Raw genomic sequence first — 17860 nt, forward strand, 5'->3', positions numbered from 1 at the left:
AGTAACTTGCTAATCAATTAAACTGGGCACAGATGACTTAATTTACAATGATGATTTATAATATGTCAAAGTACTTTTACTTTATCCTGTTTGAGGGTTTTATATTATGCATCTGTTCATTTTTGTCAATTAATGAAGTGAGGTTCGGTGTTGGTTTGGTATATTAAATACAGTTAGGCCTTTAATAAATCCTTATGGCAGAATTTGTTAATATTTGGAAAGGGTTTATCTTTTTAACTAGGTGCCCCTGGATACAGAGAAATTTGGGGAAAGTTCTGTTCTTCTGATTTTGGGTTGGTGACAGCCACTGAAATGGATATGGTAGTGGTGGCCTAGTGCAGGGCTTGACGCATAGTAAATGCTTAATAAATGCTTGATAGGGTGGCTAGGTGGCACAGTGGATAAAGCACTGGCCCTGGATTCAGGAGGACCTGAGCTCAAATCTGGCCTCAGACACTTGACATTTACTAGCTTTGTGACCCTGGGCAAGTCACTTAACCCCCATTGTCCCACAAAAACAAACAAAAAAAACAAAAACAAAAAATGCTTGATAACTTGACACAGTTATGGGTCTATGGATAGGTCCAATTCTTTGGGAGGGAGGAATTGTTCCCTGACTGGGCCAGAAGGACTTGAGTGCTATAGCCTGCCTAACTTGGTGGGAGGAGACACAGAAGGAATCTTTATCCATAACTGGTAATGAAATTTCTGACAGTATTAAATAAGACATTTCAGTGAATCCTCTTCATTAGGAGAAGCAATAATAATAAAGATACCTTGAATTTTTACCATGCTTTTTATTTTAAGCAGTGCTTTTATATCTGTCATCTCATTTTATTTTTGCAGCAACACTCTAAAGTAGGTGTAGCTAGTTTTTCTATCACTCTTTCCCATCAAGGAGATTCTAGAATTCCTGACTTAGGCATTGATCTGTTATGGAGCACTCATGATGTGATATGAGACTTCCTTAGTCTTGAAATTTAGCCCCAGGAGCAGCTAGGTGGCGCAATGGATAGAGCACCGTCCCTGGAGTCAGGAGGACCTAAGTTCAAATCCAGCCTCAGACACTTAACACTTACTAGCTGTGTGACCCTGGGCAAGTCACTTAACCCCAATTGCCTTACCCTCCCCCCCCCCAAAAAAAAGAAATTTAGCCCCAGAGCCCGAGTCAACCTTATGTTTCTGGAAATATTATCATACTTGATATTGCTAGTTGGCCATGTTCAGTGTCTTGGAACTTTTCACTCCTTATTTTAATTCCCTTGAGTTTGAAGGTGGGGGGAGTAGGAAAGGGTCTCTGTTCAGTGCACTTAATGAAAACCTTGCCTCTCTTGTTTTCTAGGGATTGTTTCCTGAAGGGGAGACCATTTCATCTCTTTCGATTGCTTATCCAGTATCATGAACCTGAACTGTGTTCCTTTCTTGATACAAAGAAGATGACTCCAGACTCCTATGCACTCAACTGGGTAATAAAGTGAAAGTAGGGACATTTAATGAAAAATAGATTTATCTATAACTATATGATGCTTTTTTTTTTAATGGAAGAAGAAAAGTATTAAGTTACAGAACAGTACTACTTATATTAAAGGATTAGAATTATTGGTTCCAAAGTAACTTTTCTTGCTCTTCACTTTTTCCAGAATATTTTGGTATGAAGTTTTGTAAACTGGATTTATTAAAAGATTTTTCAGTGTCTAGTTAAGTAGTTGATGCTATGCATGAAAACAGTTGAGGCTAGTATTTCATACATTAGGAAACTGACTTCAGGTCAGTTAAATACCTCTGCTGCTCTTTCTAAAATCACTTTATAGTTAATCTTCTTTTTCAGAGATTTTGAATACAGGGTTTTTCTTTGTTAACTCTTAAGATGCACAGTTAAGATTCTCAACTTTATTTTAATGCTTTAGTTCCCTAAACATTGGTTTAGTTGGACATTAAAAGAACCCTTTAAAGAAACAAGCCTATTTTCTTGACACAGTCTCACCTAATTTTTCTTTAGACTCCTATTTGCTAATATCTTTATATCAGCAAAAACTTAGCATCTATTAGCATCCTGATCTTAAGACTGTTCTGTTGTGACATTTCTGTAGCCTGTATATATGTATACCCACATAAACACATACACATATACAAATTTTTTTTCCTCTTTTTTTTTCTTTTTTTTTGCGGGGCAATGAGGGTTAAGTGACTTGCCCAGGGTCACACAGCTAATAAGTGTCAATTGTCTGAGGCTGGAGTTGAACTTGGGTACTCCTGAATCCAGGGCCAGTGCTTTATCTACTTTACCACCTAGCTGCTCCCCAAGTTTTTTTTTTCCTCTTAAAATCTTATTCATAATGACCTCTCTGTATATGTGTAATACTATGGTTAGATTTTTTCTATTCGTGCAGGCCCAGGTTGGGCCCAGAGTGGAGTGATGAAAGTACATCAGTATTTTTGGCATTTCTGATGACTTTCCCTAATGCTTTCTTATTTTTAATGACATAAAATAAATGTATAGATATTAGCTAGTGTGTATCTTAGAAATATTAAACTAAGTATTCTCTTTGGTTATTCTCTTACCATCGTGCCATCTTGCTTTAAAAAGAAAACATTTTAAATAAAGGAGTAATGTTTTTTTTTAAAGTTTTTTTTTAACCATATGATTATCATAATAAACCAAATAGGAGTATGCAAAGCAATGTAACTGTCATTTTTCAAACTTTTCCACTTTAAAAAAAAAGGTAAACTAAAGCTTTTGAAATATTTTAATATATTTTTAGGTTATTCTCTTTGCATAATGGATACTTTCTACCACCAGAACTATATGTAACTTTTTGACATGGTAATATGGTAACAGGAAAATTCAATCCTCCTGGACAGTTTTGGTGCTCATCGATAGAATATTTGTTAAAGAAATTAAAATGTGGGGGCAGCTAGGCGGTCCAATGGATAAAGCACCGGCCCTGGATTCAGGAGGACCTGAGTTCAAATTTGGTCTCAGACACTTGATACTTATTGGCTGTGTGACCCTGGGCAAGTCACTTAACCCTCATTGCTTCACAAAAAGTAAAAATAAAATTAAAAAAAAATTTTTTTTTTAAAGGAAGAAATTAAGATGTGATACCTTAGTGTTATGGGTAAAATAATGGCAAGAACAAAGTCTTTGTGGGCTAGGTTTGAAAATAGCAAAATTCTGCCACTAATTTTGTTCCCATTGTCCTCTGACAAAAAAAGCTACCTAGGAAGACATCAACAACACCTTTTTAATCCATTTGTAATAGTACTTTTTTTGTAATAGTACTTTTTTTTTTTTTTTGGTGAGGCAATTGGGGTTAAGTGACTTGCCCAGGGTCACACAGCTAGTAAGTGTCAAGTGTCAGGCCGGATTTGAACTCAGGTACTCCTGACTCCAGGGCTGGTGCTTATCCACTGCACCACCTAGCTGCCCCGTAATAATACTTTTTTTTTTTTTGGTGAGGCATTTGGGGTTAAGTGACTTGCCCAGGGTCACACAGCTAGTAAGTGTCTGAGTCTGAATTTGAACTCAGGTACTCCTGAATCCAGGGCCGGTGCTTATCCACTGTGCCATCTAGCTGCCCCAATAGTATTTTTTTTTTTTTTTGCGGGGCAATGGGGGTTAAGTGACTTGCCCAGGGTCACACAGCTAGTAAGTGTTAAGTGTCTGAGGCTGGATTTGAACTCAGGTACTCCTGAATCCAGGGCCAGCGCTTTAACCACTGCGCCATCTAGCTGCCCCCCCAATAGTACTTTTAAGAAAGAAAACTTCTAAAAAGAGTTAAGTACTACTGGAAAGTGTATATTAATTCCTTTAAAATGTTTAGAATTAAACATAATTTGGCAGGGGAGGGGATGGACTTTTCATTAAAAATTGAGAATTCACTGAATATCACTGAAGTGATACCACCAAAGCTCAATATAATTCTAAAAATACATATATATATATATATATATATATATAAGTGTGTGTATATTTTTGTGTTCCATTTAAATTTTTTTTTTAAGAATGGATAAATATACATAAGTGGTTATGTTATTAATTTTACAATGATGCTAATAAATTTAGGTTTTTGGCATAATTTTTATACTCTTGGAAGATAAACTCCTATTTCTAAAACCTCTTTTACAATATTCACTAAATATCAAATATAAGTGATTTTATTTCATGTGATTTGTACATTTCTTATTAGCATCTTAATTAGTCTTTCAGAACTAATTTTAAGTTTCTACTTCTAGTTATTTCTAATACTTTGCTTCTCTTGTTATGTTTTCTGATTATAGCTTGGAAGCCTTTTTGCTTGTTTCTGTTCAATTGAAGTCACTCAAGCAATATGGGATGGATACCTACAGCAAGCAGATCCATTCTTTATTTATTTTTTAATGTTAATAATCCTTGTCAATACAAAGTGAGTATAAAATTGGCTATATTTTTCATTTTCTTTTCCCCTGATCACCGTTTGTTTAACTTTGACTGGTAATTTGTATCCCTTTTCCCTGTTACAGAGATGTTATTTTAGCACAAGAATCTGACAGTAAAGAAGAAATTATTCGTAAGTATTATTTTATATATTAAAAAATGCTGGCCATTTAATTTCCTTATTTTTCTAATGTGTCAAATTAGAGATTTGGACTAGGATGATATCTGACTACCCTTCCAATCCTAGCACTTGTTGATTCCATGAACAGAATCCCAAATTACTAGTTTGTTTTTTTTTAAATCCTTCCTGTATTGTGAACTGATCCACCATTCTGGAGAGCAATTTGGAATTGTACTCAAAGGACTATAAAATGGTGCACAGCCTATGACCCAGCAGTACCACTACTAGGTCTGTATCCCAAAGAGATCAAAGAAAAAGGAAAGGGACTGATACGCACAAAAATATTTATAGCAGCTCTTTTTTCGGAGGCAAAGAACTGGAAATTGAGTGGAATTCCTTCACTTGGGGAATGGCTGAGCAAGTTTTGGTATATGATTGAGATACTATTGTTCTGTAAGAAATGATAAGCAGGATGGTGTCATAAAACACCTGGGACGACTTATATGAATTGATGGAGAATGAAGTAAGCAGAACCAGGAGAACATCCTACACAGTAATATCAATATCCTATGATGGTCAACTGTGAATGACTAAACAATTCTCAGCAGTATAATGATTCCAAAGGATATATGATGAAAAATATTATCTATTTCCACAGGAAGAACTGATGGAATATGAGTGCAAATCAAAACATACTTTTTTTACTTTGTTTTTCTTGGTGTTTTTTTGTCTATTTTCTTTTGCAAAATGGCTAATGTGGAAATGTTTTGCATGACTCTACACATGTAATCTACAGCAAATTGCTTCCTCAGGGAAGAGAGAGGGGAGGGGAGAGTGGGACAGGAGGAGAGAATTTGGAACTCAAAATTTTTTAAAATGTTAAAAGTTGTTTTTACATGTAATTGAAAAGAAAAGGAAAAAATAAAAGCTTTTCCCTACAAATCATGAAACCATGAGATATAGAGGGGAAGATATTTAAAGACTAATAGACCCAAGTAACTAAAGCATCATTATTAAATAACCAAACATTACTTTCTTCATTATGAATATTAGCTCTCCAATGAAATTCTGCATGCCTCCCAAACAGGCAGTTGATTGAAAAATAACTCATATAATTAATATCAATACTATTTTCACAATATTAAGTGTTATAAACTCTCTAAAACTTTTCTACTTGAAGAGATCTTGCACCAATCAAAGGTTTATTCTTTAATGCATGGTTTTAAAATGCTATTGTGTTCTTGGTCTTCATATATTTTAGAGTTCTTGGAAAACACACCATCCAGTTTGAATATAGAAGATATTGAAGATCTATTTTCTCTGGCACAATATTATTACAGTAAAACTCCAGCTTCATTTAGAAAGGTATTAAGCAAGAGGTTAATGATTACATACTACATTCCATTGTGCAAATTGCTTCATTGTCATTTACCTACTTTAGTTCTCATAAGGCCCCCAATTTTTTTCCTGCCCTTTTTGAAGTGTGTGTGTGTGTGTGTGTGTGTGTGTGTGTGTGTGTGTGTATGGTGATGACTTCTCAAATTATTGCCTACTTGACTTAAAAAAATGTGTTGAACATTAATGTTGGAGAGAAAAAATAACTCATTAAAGGTCAGCTTTTTGGCAGCCTCAGCTGTTCAGGACATTGTTATTAATCTACAGGTAAGTTTAAGAAAAAAAGCCTTTTTGTACCATAACTGTTACAAAGTCAGGGAGCTTAGTTTGGGAGGCGAAACCTAGAATTCTTGGGACAGGGTCAGGGCTTAGAATTGTGTGTGAAATTGAGTTTGTTTATGTAATCTTGAAAGAGCAGATTAAAAGTAGCAAGTATGTTATAAATCTGTTTGAAGCTGAAACACTAAAAAATAGCAGATAACAGCGAAGAAATAGAGGGCAGAAGCTGCACACTCACTAGCTGCTAAGCAGATAGACCAACACCTCTCCGAAGTCCTTAAAGGACTTGAACAGTGGTGTCAAACTCATAGAAAAGGAACCTGGCAAAGTATATTAACTTAAATGAACAACATCTATGTTATGTTATACTTTTATTTATTTTGTTAAACCTTTCTCAGTTACATTTTAATCTGGTTCCAGTGAGGGTTGTGAATTTGACACTTCTGTGTTAGAGCACAGTACAATAACTCAAATTCATAATGATGGCCTGAGTTCTCAAGAAATGATTAAGTTACAGTCACCATTATTCTTTTTAAGAAAGCGGAGAAATATATAGTATATCTTAGCAATATAGTAAGTTGTACCTAGGCAGTCTAACTCAAAAGGTTACAACCAGGTGTATGTAGCCCTATTAAGTGAACAAAATACATAGGATTACAAAGGAAATCAATACTATTGAAATGAAATAAAAAACAAGTTACCAGACCCCAAGTCAAGAACCTCTGCTTTAGATTAATGTCATATTTATGAGTTAGAATAGAGTATCATTATATTAGGTATTTTCTATTTTAAAGAATTTTGAATTCTAACCTGCTTGAAAGGGTTATGGTGTTTTAGTTTTCTTCAGGAAGAACGTAAGGGGAGAGAGGTATGTAACACTGTCTCTTTGCATCTCTTTTTTGAATTGTGAGGTATTTGTAGGCATAACAGCTTTGATTTTACCATTACTAGGAAAATCAATTCATCTCAATTTCTTAACATAGTATGCTGTTTGTTTAGGCTTTACAATTGCGAGCACTTTGTGATTGTGATATATAAACTTTGTATATTCTTGTTGATTTAAAAAAATAAAAGGTCTTGCATAGGGCTACATAAAATGAGTTTTAAAAAACATACTGTACATAATATATCAATCCTTTATTTTAATTTATTAGAAAGTCTCTAGGAAAGAGACAAAGCTCTGACTTTGATTTTTCTTTATAATTAAAAAAATGCTTCTCTCTTACCAATCAGGACAATCATAGTTTATTTGGCAGTCCTTTGCTGGGAATTAAAGATGACGACACAGATCTGAGTCAGGCTCTCTGTCTGGCAATTTCAGTAGCAGAGATTCTTCAAGCAAACCAACAGCAAGGGGTCAGTAAATAAAAGAAATAAATGTCTTTCCCCTGAAAAACAACCCTTTTAAATGTAGAGATTTTAGGGCCACTAGTGTGCTTCAAAAGTTTATTGTTCTAGATTAAAGATTGCATTTGATACTTAGTGCTTATTTGTGATCCAGGGTTCAGCAGATTTTATACCGTAATTTTAAGACTATAAGTGGTAAGAGGGAAAATCGCAAGAAAAATATTCCCTGGTTCGTAAACTTGTCGCTATCAGTGTGAAGACCCCAGAAAGCGGCTGTTACCAGTCATGTTTGTCAAAGATAAGTGCTATATTGCCATGTTAGAAGCTCTTTTAGGGAATCAGAAAATTTGGGAGGGGAATGGAAAGCTGCCATGCTACAGTGTTCCTTCCCGCAAAGGATTTTAGGTTCATAGGCTTAGGGCTGGAAGGGACCTTAGAGACCATCTAGTCCAACCCCCTCATTTTACAGATGAGGAAACTAAGGCCCAGAAAGGTCAAGTGACTTGTCCAAGGTTACACAGGTAGTAAATGGCAGCGCCAAGATTCGAACCCTGGTCCTCTGACTCCAAATCCAGCTCTCATTCCACTGCACCACGCTGCCTCTTAATACCACGACTGGTAGTTTGGGATTAAAGTGAGTACCAGTATCTGATTTTTCTCTTATAAGAAATAAAGACATTAAGTCCAGATTAAATGATTCATTACATGAACTTCATTTTAGATTATCAATTCAGATTTTCTTTCCACATTTGGGAAATAAATTTTGTGTTCTGCTTAATGCTAATATACTATAGGCAGTTACTGCCTTATCTTTAAAGCTTTTAAATTATAGAAAATATTCATTTTAAGACATTTTTATAGACTTATTTAGGATATCTCAAGCATTTCCTTGCTTGAATCTATTGCATTCATAATATTCAATTCAGTTTATTAGTTTTTCATATCAGTCCATCTTGCTTTGATCAGTTGCACATGTTCACTGAGTCTCTTGCAATGAAATTTTTTATTTTGAGAATTCTAACATTTCAGCTGTTGTTTTCCTCATAGGAAGGAGTTCGATTCTTTGTGGTGGATTGCAGGCCTGCGGAACAGTACAATGCTGGGCATTTATCAACAGCTTTTCACTTAGATTCAGATTTGGTTAGTATAAGCTCTGATTAAAATAAGCAAAGGAAGGAACAATACTGGTTTTTCCTTTATAGTCCATAAGTAAGGAATATACTATTATTAGTGACTATGTAGTCTCATTATTATTATTTTTAAATTCTTGTTGCATTTCTAAAATGCAGTATAAGTTCTGTTATTGAATACTACCACACTATTTCAACTAAAAAGGACTACATATTCTTAGGGGAAAGTTGATATACTTGATTAAGAAATTCTAAAAATGTTAGTTTTAAACTATATCTAAATATGTATATTCATTTCAAAAAGTAACTGAGATATTTAATTACAATTCTGGCTGTTAGCAGACATTGAGGAAAAAAAATGTTTGACTATCATCTGAAATCCTACATTAGTCCACCCTGATTTTATAAAGAAATAGTTTGCTTTTGTTATGTAGTAGCTATTATTTTACCTGCCTTTACATGTTCATATATCCTTCCATATGTTGCCATTCATCGTCATACCTTTTATTGACATTTAGCAGTCTATGTCAGAACTGATTAGGAGTTTGAAATTCTTAAATTAAATGAAAACATTTACTTCTTTCCTTTTTCTTCTGGCTTTTTTAAATGCTCAGTCTGTGATAATAAAATGCATCTACAGTTTTTGAAAGATGTATGAAAAATCAGTTTGGCTGGATTTATCTTTTTTCCCCCTTCAGATGCTTCAGAATCCATCAGAATTTGCACAGTCAGTAAAATATTTGCTAGAAGCCCAGAAGCAGTCTATTGAGTCTGGTTCAATCGCGGGAGGGGAACACCTCTGTTTCATGGGAAGTGGCAGGGAAGAAGAAGACATGTATATGAACATGGTCCTTGCACACTTTTTACAGGTATGTTTTTGTAAATGACTGTAGCTAAGCAAGTATTTTGACCATTGATTTAAAATAGAAAGCTAATGCTGTAAAATGTGTGTATGTGTATATATGTATGCATGCATGAAGGCCTATTAGGCATTTTCTCCTTATGGATAAAGGAAAGTATGTGGAATATTTCCATCGTGGTATTGCCATCATGAAATTGGTTATATGCTTTTGAAATCTGGCAGTTTTTCTTATATTTAAATGTTTGTCATAGGCCTCTTCTTTGTGTCAGCAAAATGAGAAGGCTGGACTAGATGATCTCTAAGGTCACTTTCATCTCTAAATCTTCTCAGTTATTTGTGCTTCCTCGATAGTAGGCCAGTTTTGTTTTTTGCTTTGTATGTTCAGGGCTTAGGCCTGTGTCCATGGTGCTTAATAAATATGGGTTGGATTTAATCTAATGATATATGAATTTGTGTTATGGGTTGTGTTCCTCTCTATACTCCACAAAACCGTCCTCTCATTATTTATTTAGCTAGAAAACTTGACTTCATAAGCATCTAATGAAATTTTGATAACTAAATTTTTAATAACTAGGACTTGACATCAATCTTTGTATTGTTTTGAATTAGGGAGGTAAAAGGTATGCTGCTGCATTAAGCTATTTCATTTGTTTCATGTTCAATTCCTGTTGTTAATTAGAGGCTTTTTTTTTTAATTTAAGAAAAACACTAACTACTCTGTCTAATCAATCAATAAACATTTAAGGGCTTACAATAAACATAATTAAGTGTCCCCAGACTCTGTACTAAGCTGGGAATACAAAAAGAGGCAGGTGATAATTCCTGTCCTCAAGGAGTTTACTATCACATTTTGGAGTCTACAGGAAAACAAATCTAGACAAAGCCAGACTTATGCTGAATAAACGGGAAATAATTAACAGAGAGGAATCAACTAGAATTGAAAGGCTTCTAGTAAAAGATGGGATTTGGGGGATTGAGGTGGAATTTAAAGGAAGCTAGGGAAATCAATAGGTGGAGTTGATGAGGGAGAGCTTTCCAGGAAGGAGGGATGGCCAGGAGGCCAGTGCACTGGATTGAAGATTATGTGGTGAGGAGTAAGGTGTAAAGAGACTGGAAAGATAGATTAAGAAGGGCTTTGCTAAACAGAGTATTTGTTTTTGATAGTGTGTGAAAACCAAGGAACTGTTAGAGAGAGAAGAGAAAAAGTCCAAGGGCAGCAGAAAAGAGGAGTGGAAAGAACATGATAAACCATGAAGGAGGCCCAGAGCATTTAGACAGGAGAACCAGGAGAAAACAGTGTTAGGGAAGCCAAGACAGAAGAGAATGTTAGAAAGAGAGAGAAGAGAAATGTTGTCTCATGCTTCAGAATTGCCAGAGGGGGTGAGAACTGAGAAAAGGAATTGGAAGAGGTGGTAGGAAAGAAAACAATTTCTAGACTGTATATATAGGACCCCCCCGCCACACACACACAGAATGTCAAGTATACACAGGTACATTTGAATAAAATATTCAGCATTGTGTTTATTGCATCAAAATCCAGAGTTACTGCTTGGGCCTTCTCAGTGAGCCCCATGACCATATGGGACTAACAATATTACAAAGAAAAACTAAATATATAAAGAATTCTGTTGTTCAGACTACAATATGCATTTTGAAGAATAGTCCAATGAGTTATTTGATCATGTTGAATAAGCTTGGTTCAGAATTGAGTAAAAGGAGGAGAAAGTAGACCAAATTGCATTTGGGAATTTGTGTACTATTTTCAGTGATTCCTAACCTTGAGATGCCTCTTTTTATCAGCATTATTCTTTCAATAATTCTACATGCTATAGTTCTAGATTTTGCAACACTATGGTCTCCTAATAGTCAGTTTTTGTGTGTGTGTGTGGGGGGGGCAATGAAACTTAAGTGGCTTGTCCAGGGTCACACAGCTAGTAAGTGTCAAGTGTCTGAGGCTGGATTTGAACTCAGGTCCTCCTGAATCCAAGACCAGTGCTTTATCCACTGCCCCACCTAGCTGCCCCCACAGTCAAAATTTTTGATAGCCCAAAAGACAATGGAGAAATACATGGGGCAGGAGCTGGGTGGCACTAATAGACTGCAACATATTTTCTGTCATTTACATATGAAGGGCATATGAAGATATTCAGGAAATATATGATAATAAAAAGAGTTGGTTAAAGATGTGACCAGATAATCTATTGATGGAGAAGATACAAATTGTTAATAACAACATAAAAATATACTCAGACTCCTCCACAAATGCAGGTTATTTAATTCACTTAATAGATACCTTACTTCACTTAATAGATACCTTACATTTAATAGAGTTGCAAAAAATACAAAGAAAACAAATTCCAGTATTTACAAGGTGATATCCTTAATATATTTTTATTGTGACTAGCCTGGGGCAAACATTTTGGAGAATAATATGGTAATATTCAGTAAGTCATAAAACTGATATTACCTTTCAATCCATTCTTTCTTTTCCTAGTCTTCAGAAACATAAGAAGGGGGAAAGACATGCTCTCACCAAAATTCTCAAAGCTATTTTATTTATAATAGCAAAAATTTAGAAATAACATACATTCTATAAGAGGATGAGTGATCCATTCAATGATATATTGATAAAGTATATTAGGATAACTGAACTTTATATTACCCTAGAAAAGTACTATGAAATACACAGTGAAACAAAGGAGGCTCCTATATTTGAGGGGATGGCCAAGTAGAATCTGTGGAGTTTTAACTGCATCCACACTGGGTATAGTTAGGTAAAAAGAGAAAGGAAAAAAGGATCAAAGAGGTAGAACCTGGGCAGGCCTCAAGGCCAACACAGAAAAAAGTATTTTCTTCGCTTGTTATTGGCTAATTTGTTTGACTCTCCCTTCTTTAAGGGTAGGAGTTTGGGATAAGTTTTTACTCCTTGGTTCATATATTTATTTGGTTGTTTTTGCTGACAGTCATTATGTTTACAATTTAAAAAATCCTTTAAAGCCCTAGCAGAAGGGTTGCAGCTCTGCCTCTTGTCAGCTTTCAGCCAGATCCTCTCTGGAGAGGATGAGTGGAGACAAAAGAGCATCTCAGAATGGATATCATGAATGCATTACTCTGGAGAAAGGATGTAGCTATATTGCTTAGGTCTCAGATTTACTGAGGTATAAAAAAGATGGGAGGTGAGATCAGAAAATGATGAAGGCATTTTATGGAAAAGGTTAGATGATGGAGTTCTTACTTGAAGGAAGACACATTGGAGCAAAATGTGTCTTAAGAGGAGGCTCCAGGGCATCTTCCTTATATTTATTCTCCTTTCCAGGGCCCTTTCGACTCCTATTCAACAGATGTTCTGGGATTAGTCATATTATAGCAATTAGAGGAAAACTTGGAGAGATTAAATGATTTTATATAGTTTGGGTTTATATGATGAAAGGTTTTTAAAAAACACTATGAAGAAGGATTTCATTTGGATTGTTTCTTTTCTCCCTTTTTGTTCTGTAGTATATTTTAAATCATAGCCTTGTGGTTTTTTGTTTTCTTTTGTTTTTGTTTTGTTTTGTTTTGTGAGGCAGTGGGGGTTAAGTGACTTGCCCAGGGTCACATAGCTAGTAAGTGTCAAGTGTCTGAGGCCAGATTTGAACTCAGGTACTCCTGACTCCAGGGCCAGTGCTTTATCCACTGCGCCACCTAGCCGCCCCTGATAGCCTTGTTTTTATTGAACTGTTTAACTATTTGGAAGGTACTGCTTTTCAGCGGGGGAAAAAAAGAATAAACCCATAAGACAGATTCCCAAGCCTTTATGCTAAAGTTGTGAGTATCAGGAAGAAAACTGTCAGTTTATAGCTCTATGAATCTTGTTTTTGGATTATTTTTTAAAATGGCAAAACAATAATGCTAGATATGTTTCTAGAAATGTGAGTTGTAAGCAGCATCATCAGCATCTTGAATATGGGGAATTTGAAAATAATTTCATATGTATTTCCCATGACAGAAAAACAAAGAATATGTCAGCATTGCCAGTGGAGGATTTATGGGTAAGTTTACAAGTTCATTTCTTTACCCTCTGCCATATAGGGGATGAGGATACCTGGGGTGACAGCAGAAGTAATGTTGGGAGAATTTAATCACTTTAAGAGAATTTATTAAATCACTGAACATTTATTAAATACTAACTGTTTTTGCCAGATAACTGCTAAGTGCTGGGGATGGAAAGACAGTAGTGAAATGGTACCTGTTCTCAAGTTTTCATTGTAATTGTTCTTGTTTAGTCATGTCCAACTCTTTGTGACCCCATTTAGAGTTTTCTTGGCAAAGATACTGAAATGGTTTGCCATTTCCTTCTCTGGCTCATTGTACAGATGAGGAACTGAGGAAAGTAGGGCTAAGTGACTTGCTCAGGGTCACACAGCTAAGTAAGTGTTTATGGCCACATTTGAACTCAGGACGATATCTTCCTGATTCCAAGCCTTGTGGCTCTATCCACTGCACCACCTAGCTGCCCTTCATTCTAATGCAAGAGATGACTATATAGGTATATATAAGACACATACAAAGCAGACACTAGTTTTTGTCATTTGTGTTTACAAACAAGATATAGAAGAGTTTGGAAAAGTAATGCACTAAATTTAGTAAACAGCCATAATTAATTTACCTTATTTGTATTGTAAAGTTCTCTTAGTTTTCTGTGTATCGCTTATGAGCTATATATGTTTATTGCCTACAACTGTATTTTAATCTCAGGCTGTTTTCCCCCCGCCATTAATGGTTTTCTCAGCTGGCTTCCTATCACCATCAATTGTGTATTTTAGGATTACAAATTAATTTTATGATTAGATTAAGGTAGGTACAATTAGGAAGGTAGCTTGAAGAAAACTAAAAATAATTGTGCATACACACATATGCTTTTTAACAGTATCTACTAGATTGCTTCTCACTCTTTAGTGTAGGTTACAGTTACTGACACTTGTAAGCTTTATTTATTAATGATAATTATTAATATGCATTAATAAATATTTAAACATTCACATTTTCCTATACATGATATAACCAATGCTTTTCTCCTAAGATTTTATTACATATTTGATTAATAGAGAAGAGGAAGTATAGGTCTCAGAAATCATAGTCTTCTACCTTTCCCTGAGAGGTAGAGAACTTTAACATCCTTGTCATCTGAGAAAATTTGATAGAAAAAAATTAGTCCTTTTTAAAAAAAAAAACAAAAAAACCTTTCGGGATAAAACCCTGCTCTTGAGCTCTACTGACTGCTTTTAAGCTCTAGTCCTGTACTTTTAGGTATAGTCAAAGAATCTTGAACTTGGAATCTGGAAATCTAGATTTCCGTCTCAGCATTCTTGTTACTTTATGTGTCACCTTGAGTGCTTCAATTCCCTTAACCTCTGTGCCTCTCAGTCAGATGAGGTGTTGGACTAAATGATGTCTTTAAGGTTCTTTCCAATTCTAAATTATTAATCTATAAATTCATATCTGGTGAGAAACTATTTAAATAGGCAAAATGTGTTCATGTCTCTTAGCTGAAAACTTGCTTCTCAAAACTCCAAAATAATTGACCAGTCTTTGCAGAGTGTGTAGCTATCATGTTTTGAGAATTCATGAAACTTTAATATAGCATCTATAAGTCAAAAGGGACCTGACATATTCCCTATATCTTTTTTTTTTTTTGGATGAGGCAATTGGGGTTAAGTGACTTGCCCAGGGTCACACAGCTAGTAAGTGTCAAGTGTCTGAGGCTGGATTTGAACTCAGGTCCTCCTGAATCCAGGGCTGGTGCTCTATCCACTGTGCCACCTAGTTACCCCCATATTCCCTATATCTTACAATCAAAAGGGGGAGGATGAGTATAGATCTGTAAGCCCCAATTAGTTATAATAACCAATTTATGTGAATCCTGAAGAGAACAGGGTATTAGGTGGTAGCCATAGATTCCTTATTAAGAATAAATCCTGGGGGCAGCTAGGTGGCACAGTGGATAAAGCACCGGCCCTGGATTCAGGAGTACCTGAGTTCAAATATGGCCTTAGACACTTGACACTGACTAGCTGTGTGACCCTGGGCAAGTCACTTAACCCCAATAGCCCTGTCCCCCCCCCCCCCAAAAGAATAAATCCTGAGATGCTGAAGTTCTTTTTTTTTTTTTTTGATTGGTTCAGGCTCCTGGTATATTGACAGAAAACAGTAGATATAATCTCTCTTGATATTAGCAAGGTTTATTATTTTCTCTTGCACAGTATATTCAGTGATGAGCCAGTGAGTGACTCAGCTAGAAAGTGATCAGTGTAGTGGTTACTAAGTATTGTATAGACATTGGTCCTGGTTCCAGTGTTTATTTTCATGAGTAATTTGTATGACTACACAGAGAGGATGGTCTTTAAAATTGTTATCTTTTACATTCTAAACATTTGAAAACTTCTCCTACAGAATGGAGCTGAGGTTTTGTGATATTATTTTTCCTACCAATCATTGCTTTTACATGTGATTAATATCTCTTTTAGAAAATAATTAACTTTGAAAATGGCCAAATTGTTGTAAGATGGGCTGGCTAGGGGGCAGCTAGGTGGCACAGTGAATAGAGCACCGGTCCTGGAGTCAGGAGTACCTGAGTTCAAATCCAGCCTCAGACACTTAACACTTACTAGCTGTGTGACCCTGGGCAAGTCACTTAACCCCAAATTGCCTCACTAAAAAAAAAAAAAAAAAAGATGGGCTGGCTTGACTTTTCCTTCTGCAAAGAAAAGCTGCATGAATTCTCTATGTTATGTTGTAAAATAATGTAATTGAGATTCTCTATGGGCACCTCATAAGAACCAAAAAGGGAAAATGTAGACCTCACCAGAGTCATGTTAAAATAACTTCCTTTCTCTGTGTCACATATGCATTAGAGTAGATGGGAAGAGGAGGTTTTCTTCAAATAAGAACATTTTATTATGGGCCATATCATTTGACTATTTTCTGCAGAAAGGGGATCATATCTATTTAAGGAACCAGTTTTGTATACTTATTTAGTTATGTCATAACTGTATCTAAAAGGGCTTGTTACTTTAGTTTTACTTCTTGTTTTTCCACAAGCACTCCAGCAGCACTTAGCAGACATAAATGTGGATGGACCAGAGAATGGATACGGCCACTGGATTGCTAGCACCTCAGGCTCCAGGAGTAGTATAAATTCCTCTGTTGATGTAAGTGTATATTACAGAATGTTTTCTCACAGCTAGAAAAATGTCTAGAAAAGAGGAACCTAATCATTAACAAATTCATTAAGTAGTCTCATTATGTTTCATGAATCACAATCATTTAATCATATGGTAATTTGTTTTAATAGTCTTAAGCTGAACAGACATATTCTTAGTTTTTTAGTCATCACCTCCAGTAGAAGGAAAGTTTTATAAGTTTGTCTGACTTAAGTGTGTCTTACTTTTTCTAAAAAATGCATTAGGCCTAAATCATTATTTTTTATATAATTAATAGTCTTTTTCAAGATGTAAGGTCCTAAGGTAGTAATGTGTGATTATCCCCCAAACTAGAAATATAAACAGGATACCAGGGGGTGGCTAGGTGGCACAGTGGATAGAGCACTGGCCCTGTATTCAGGAGGACCTGACTTCAAATCTGGCCTCAGACACTTAACACACTTACTAGCTGTGTGACCCTGGGCAAGTCACTTAACCCCAATTGCCTCAACAAAACAAAACAAAAACCAGGATGCCAATTAATTAATTTGCCAGTAGTTCCTTTTTTAGAGGTATTAGCCCAACTTAGTTTTTAACCATTATATAAATTATGTAGAAACATTATATAAATTATATAGTATTTGGCTGATGCCCCCTTACATCAAATGAGAACTTTGGTGAGTTTATTTATAATATAATGATTTGGTTATTGAAGAGTCCCCTTCAGTAACCCATCTTATATAAATAATCTGTTTTCAATAAACTACTAGATTGTGAAGAAGAGGCTGACTTCCCTTACTCAAGTGCTTCTCAGTTTACTGCTATAAATACTGAGCATTTTTGGGGAGCCACGTAGATCTTCTCTCCACCCAACTTTCCAATTCACAGCCCTTTTTGGCATCCCTAACTCCTAATTTGAGAAATACTGACTAAATACCTAATGGGAAGGCCTTAACCTTTTGCTCTAACAACTATCTAAAAATAAAAGCGTAATGTTAGGAAGAGAATCTCTTCTACATTAAAAAGAAAATTTTTACTAAGGCTACTTCAACCAAAGCATTTGCAAACCAGAAAGAAAAAAGGACTTGAGTCTGATAAGGGGATTATTTTCAATGTTAATTTGATTAA

General features: G+C 35.4%; 1 protein-coding gene across 2 annotated transcripts in view; it reads left to right on the forward strand.

Moving 5' to 3' along the window:
* Positions 1 to 17860, forward strand: part of TBC1D23 (TBC1 domain family member 23) — a 58538-nt gene that overhangs the window by 26990 nt on the left and 13688 nt on the right. For both annotated transcript variants that reach the window (XM_043996754.1, XM_043996755.1), the window contains exons 5-13: positions 1343 to 1466; positions 4282 to 4406; positions 4504 to 4550; positions 5800 to 5903; positions 7446 to 7568; positions 8607 to 8699; positions 9388 to 9558; positions 13540 to 13582; positions 16632 to 16741. In XM_043996754.1, coding sequence (XP_043852689.1) covers positions 1343 to 1466; positions 4282 to 4406; positions 4504 to 4550; positions 5800 to 5903; positions 7446 to 7568; positions 8607 to 8699; positions 9388 to 9558; positions 13540 to 13582; positions 16632 to 16741 — 940 coding nt within the window. The remainder of the gene's footprint in view (positions 1 to 1342; positions 1467 to 4281; positions 4407 to 4503; positions 4551 to 5799; positions 5904 to 7445; positions 7569 to 8606; positions 8700 to 9387; positions 9559 to 13539; positions 13583 to 16631; positions 16742 to 17860) is intronic.

Source organism: Dromiciops gliroides, chromosome 3, assembly GCF_019393635.1.
Source record: "Dromiciops gliroides isolate mDroGli1 chromosome 3, mDroGli1.pri, whole genome shotgun sequence".
NCBI classification, from domain to species: Eukaryota; Metazoa; Chordata; class Mammalia; order Microbiotheria; family Microbiotheriidae; genus Dromiciops; species Dromiciops gliroides.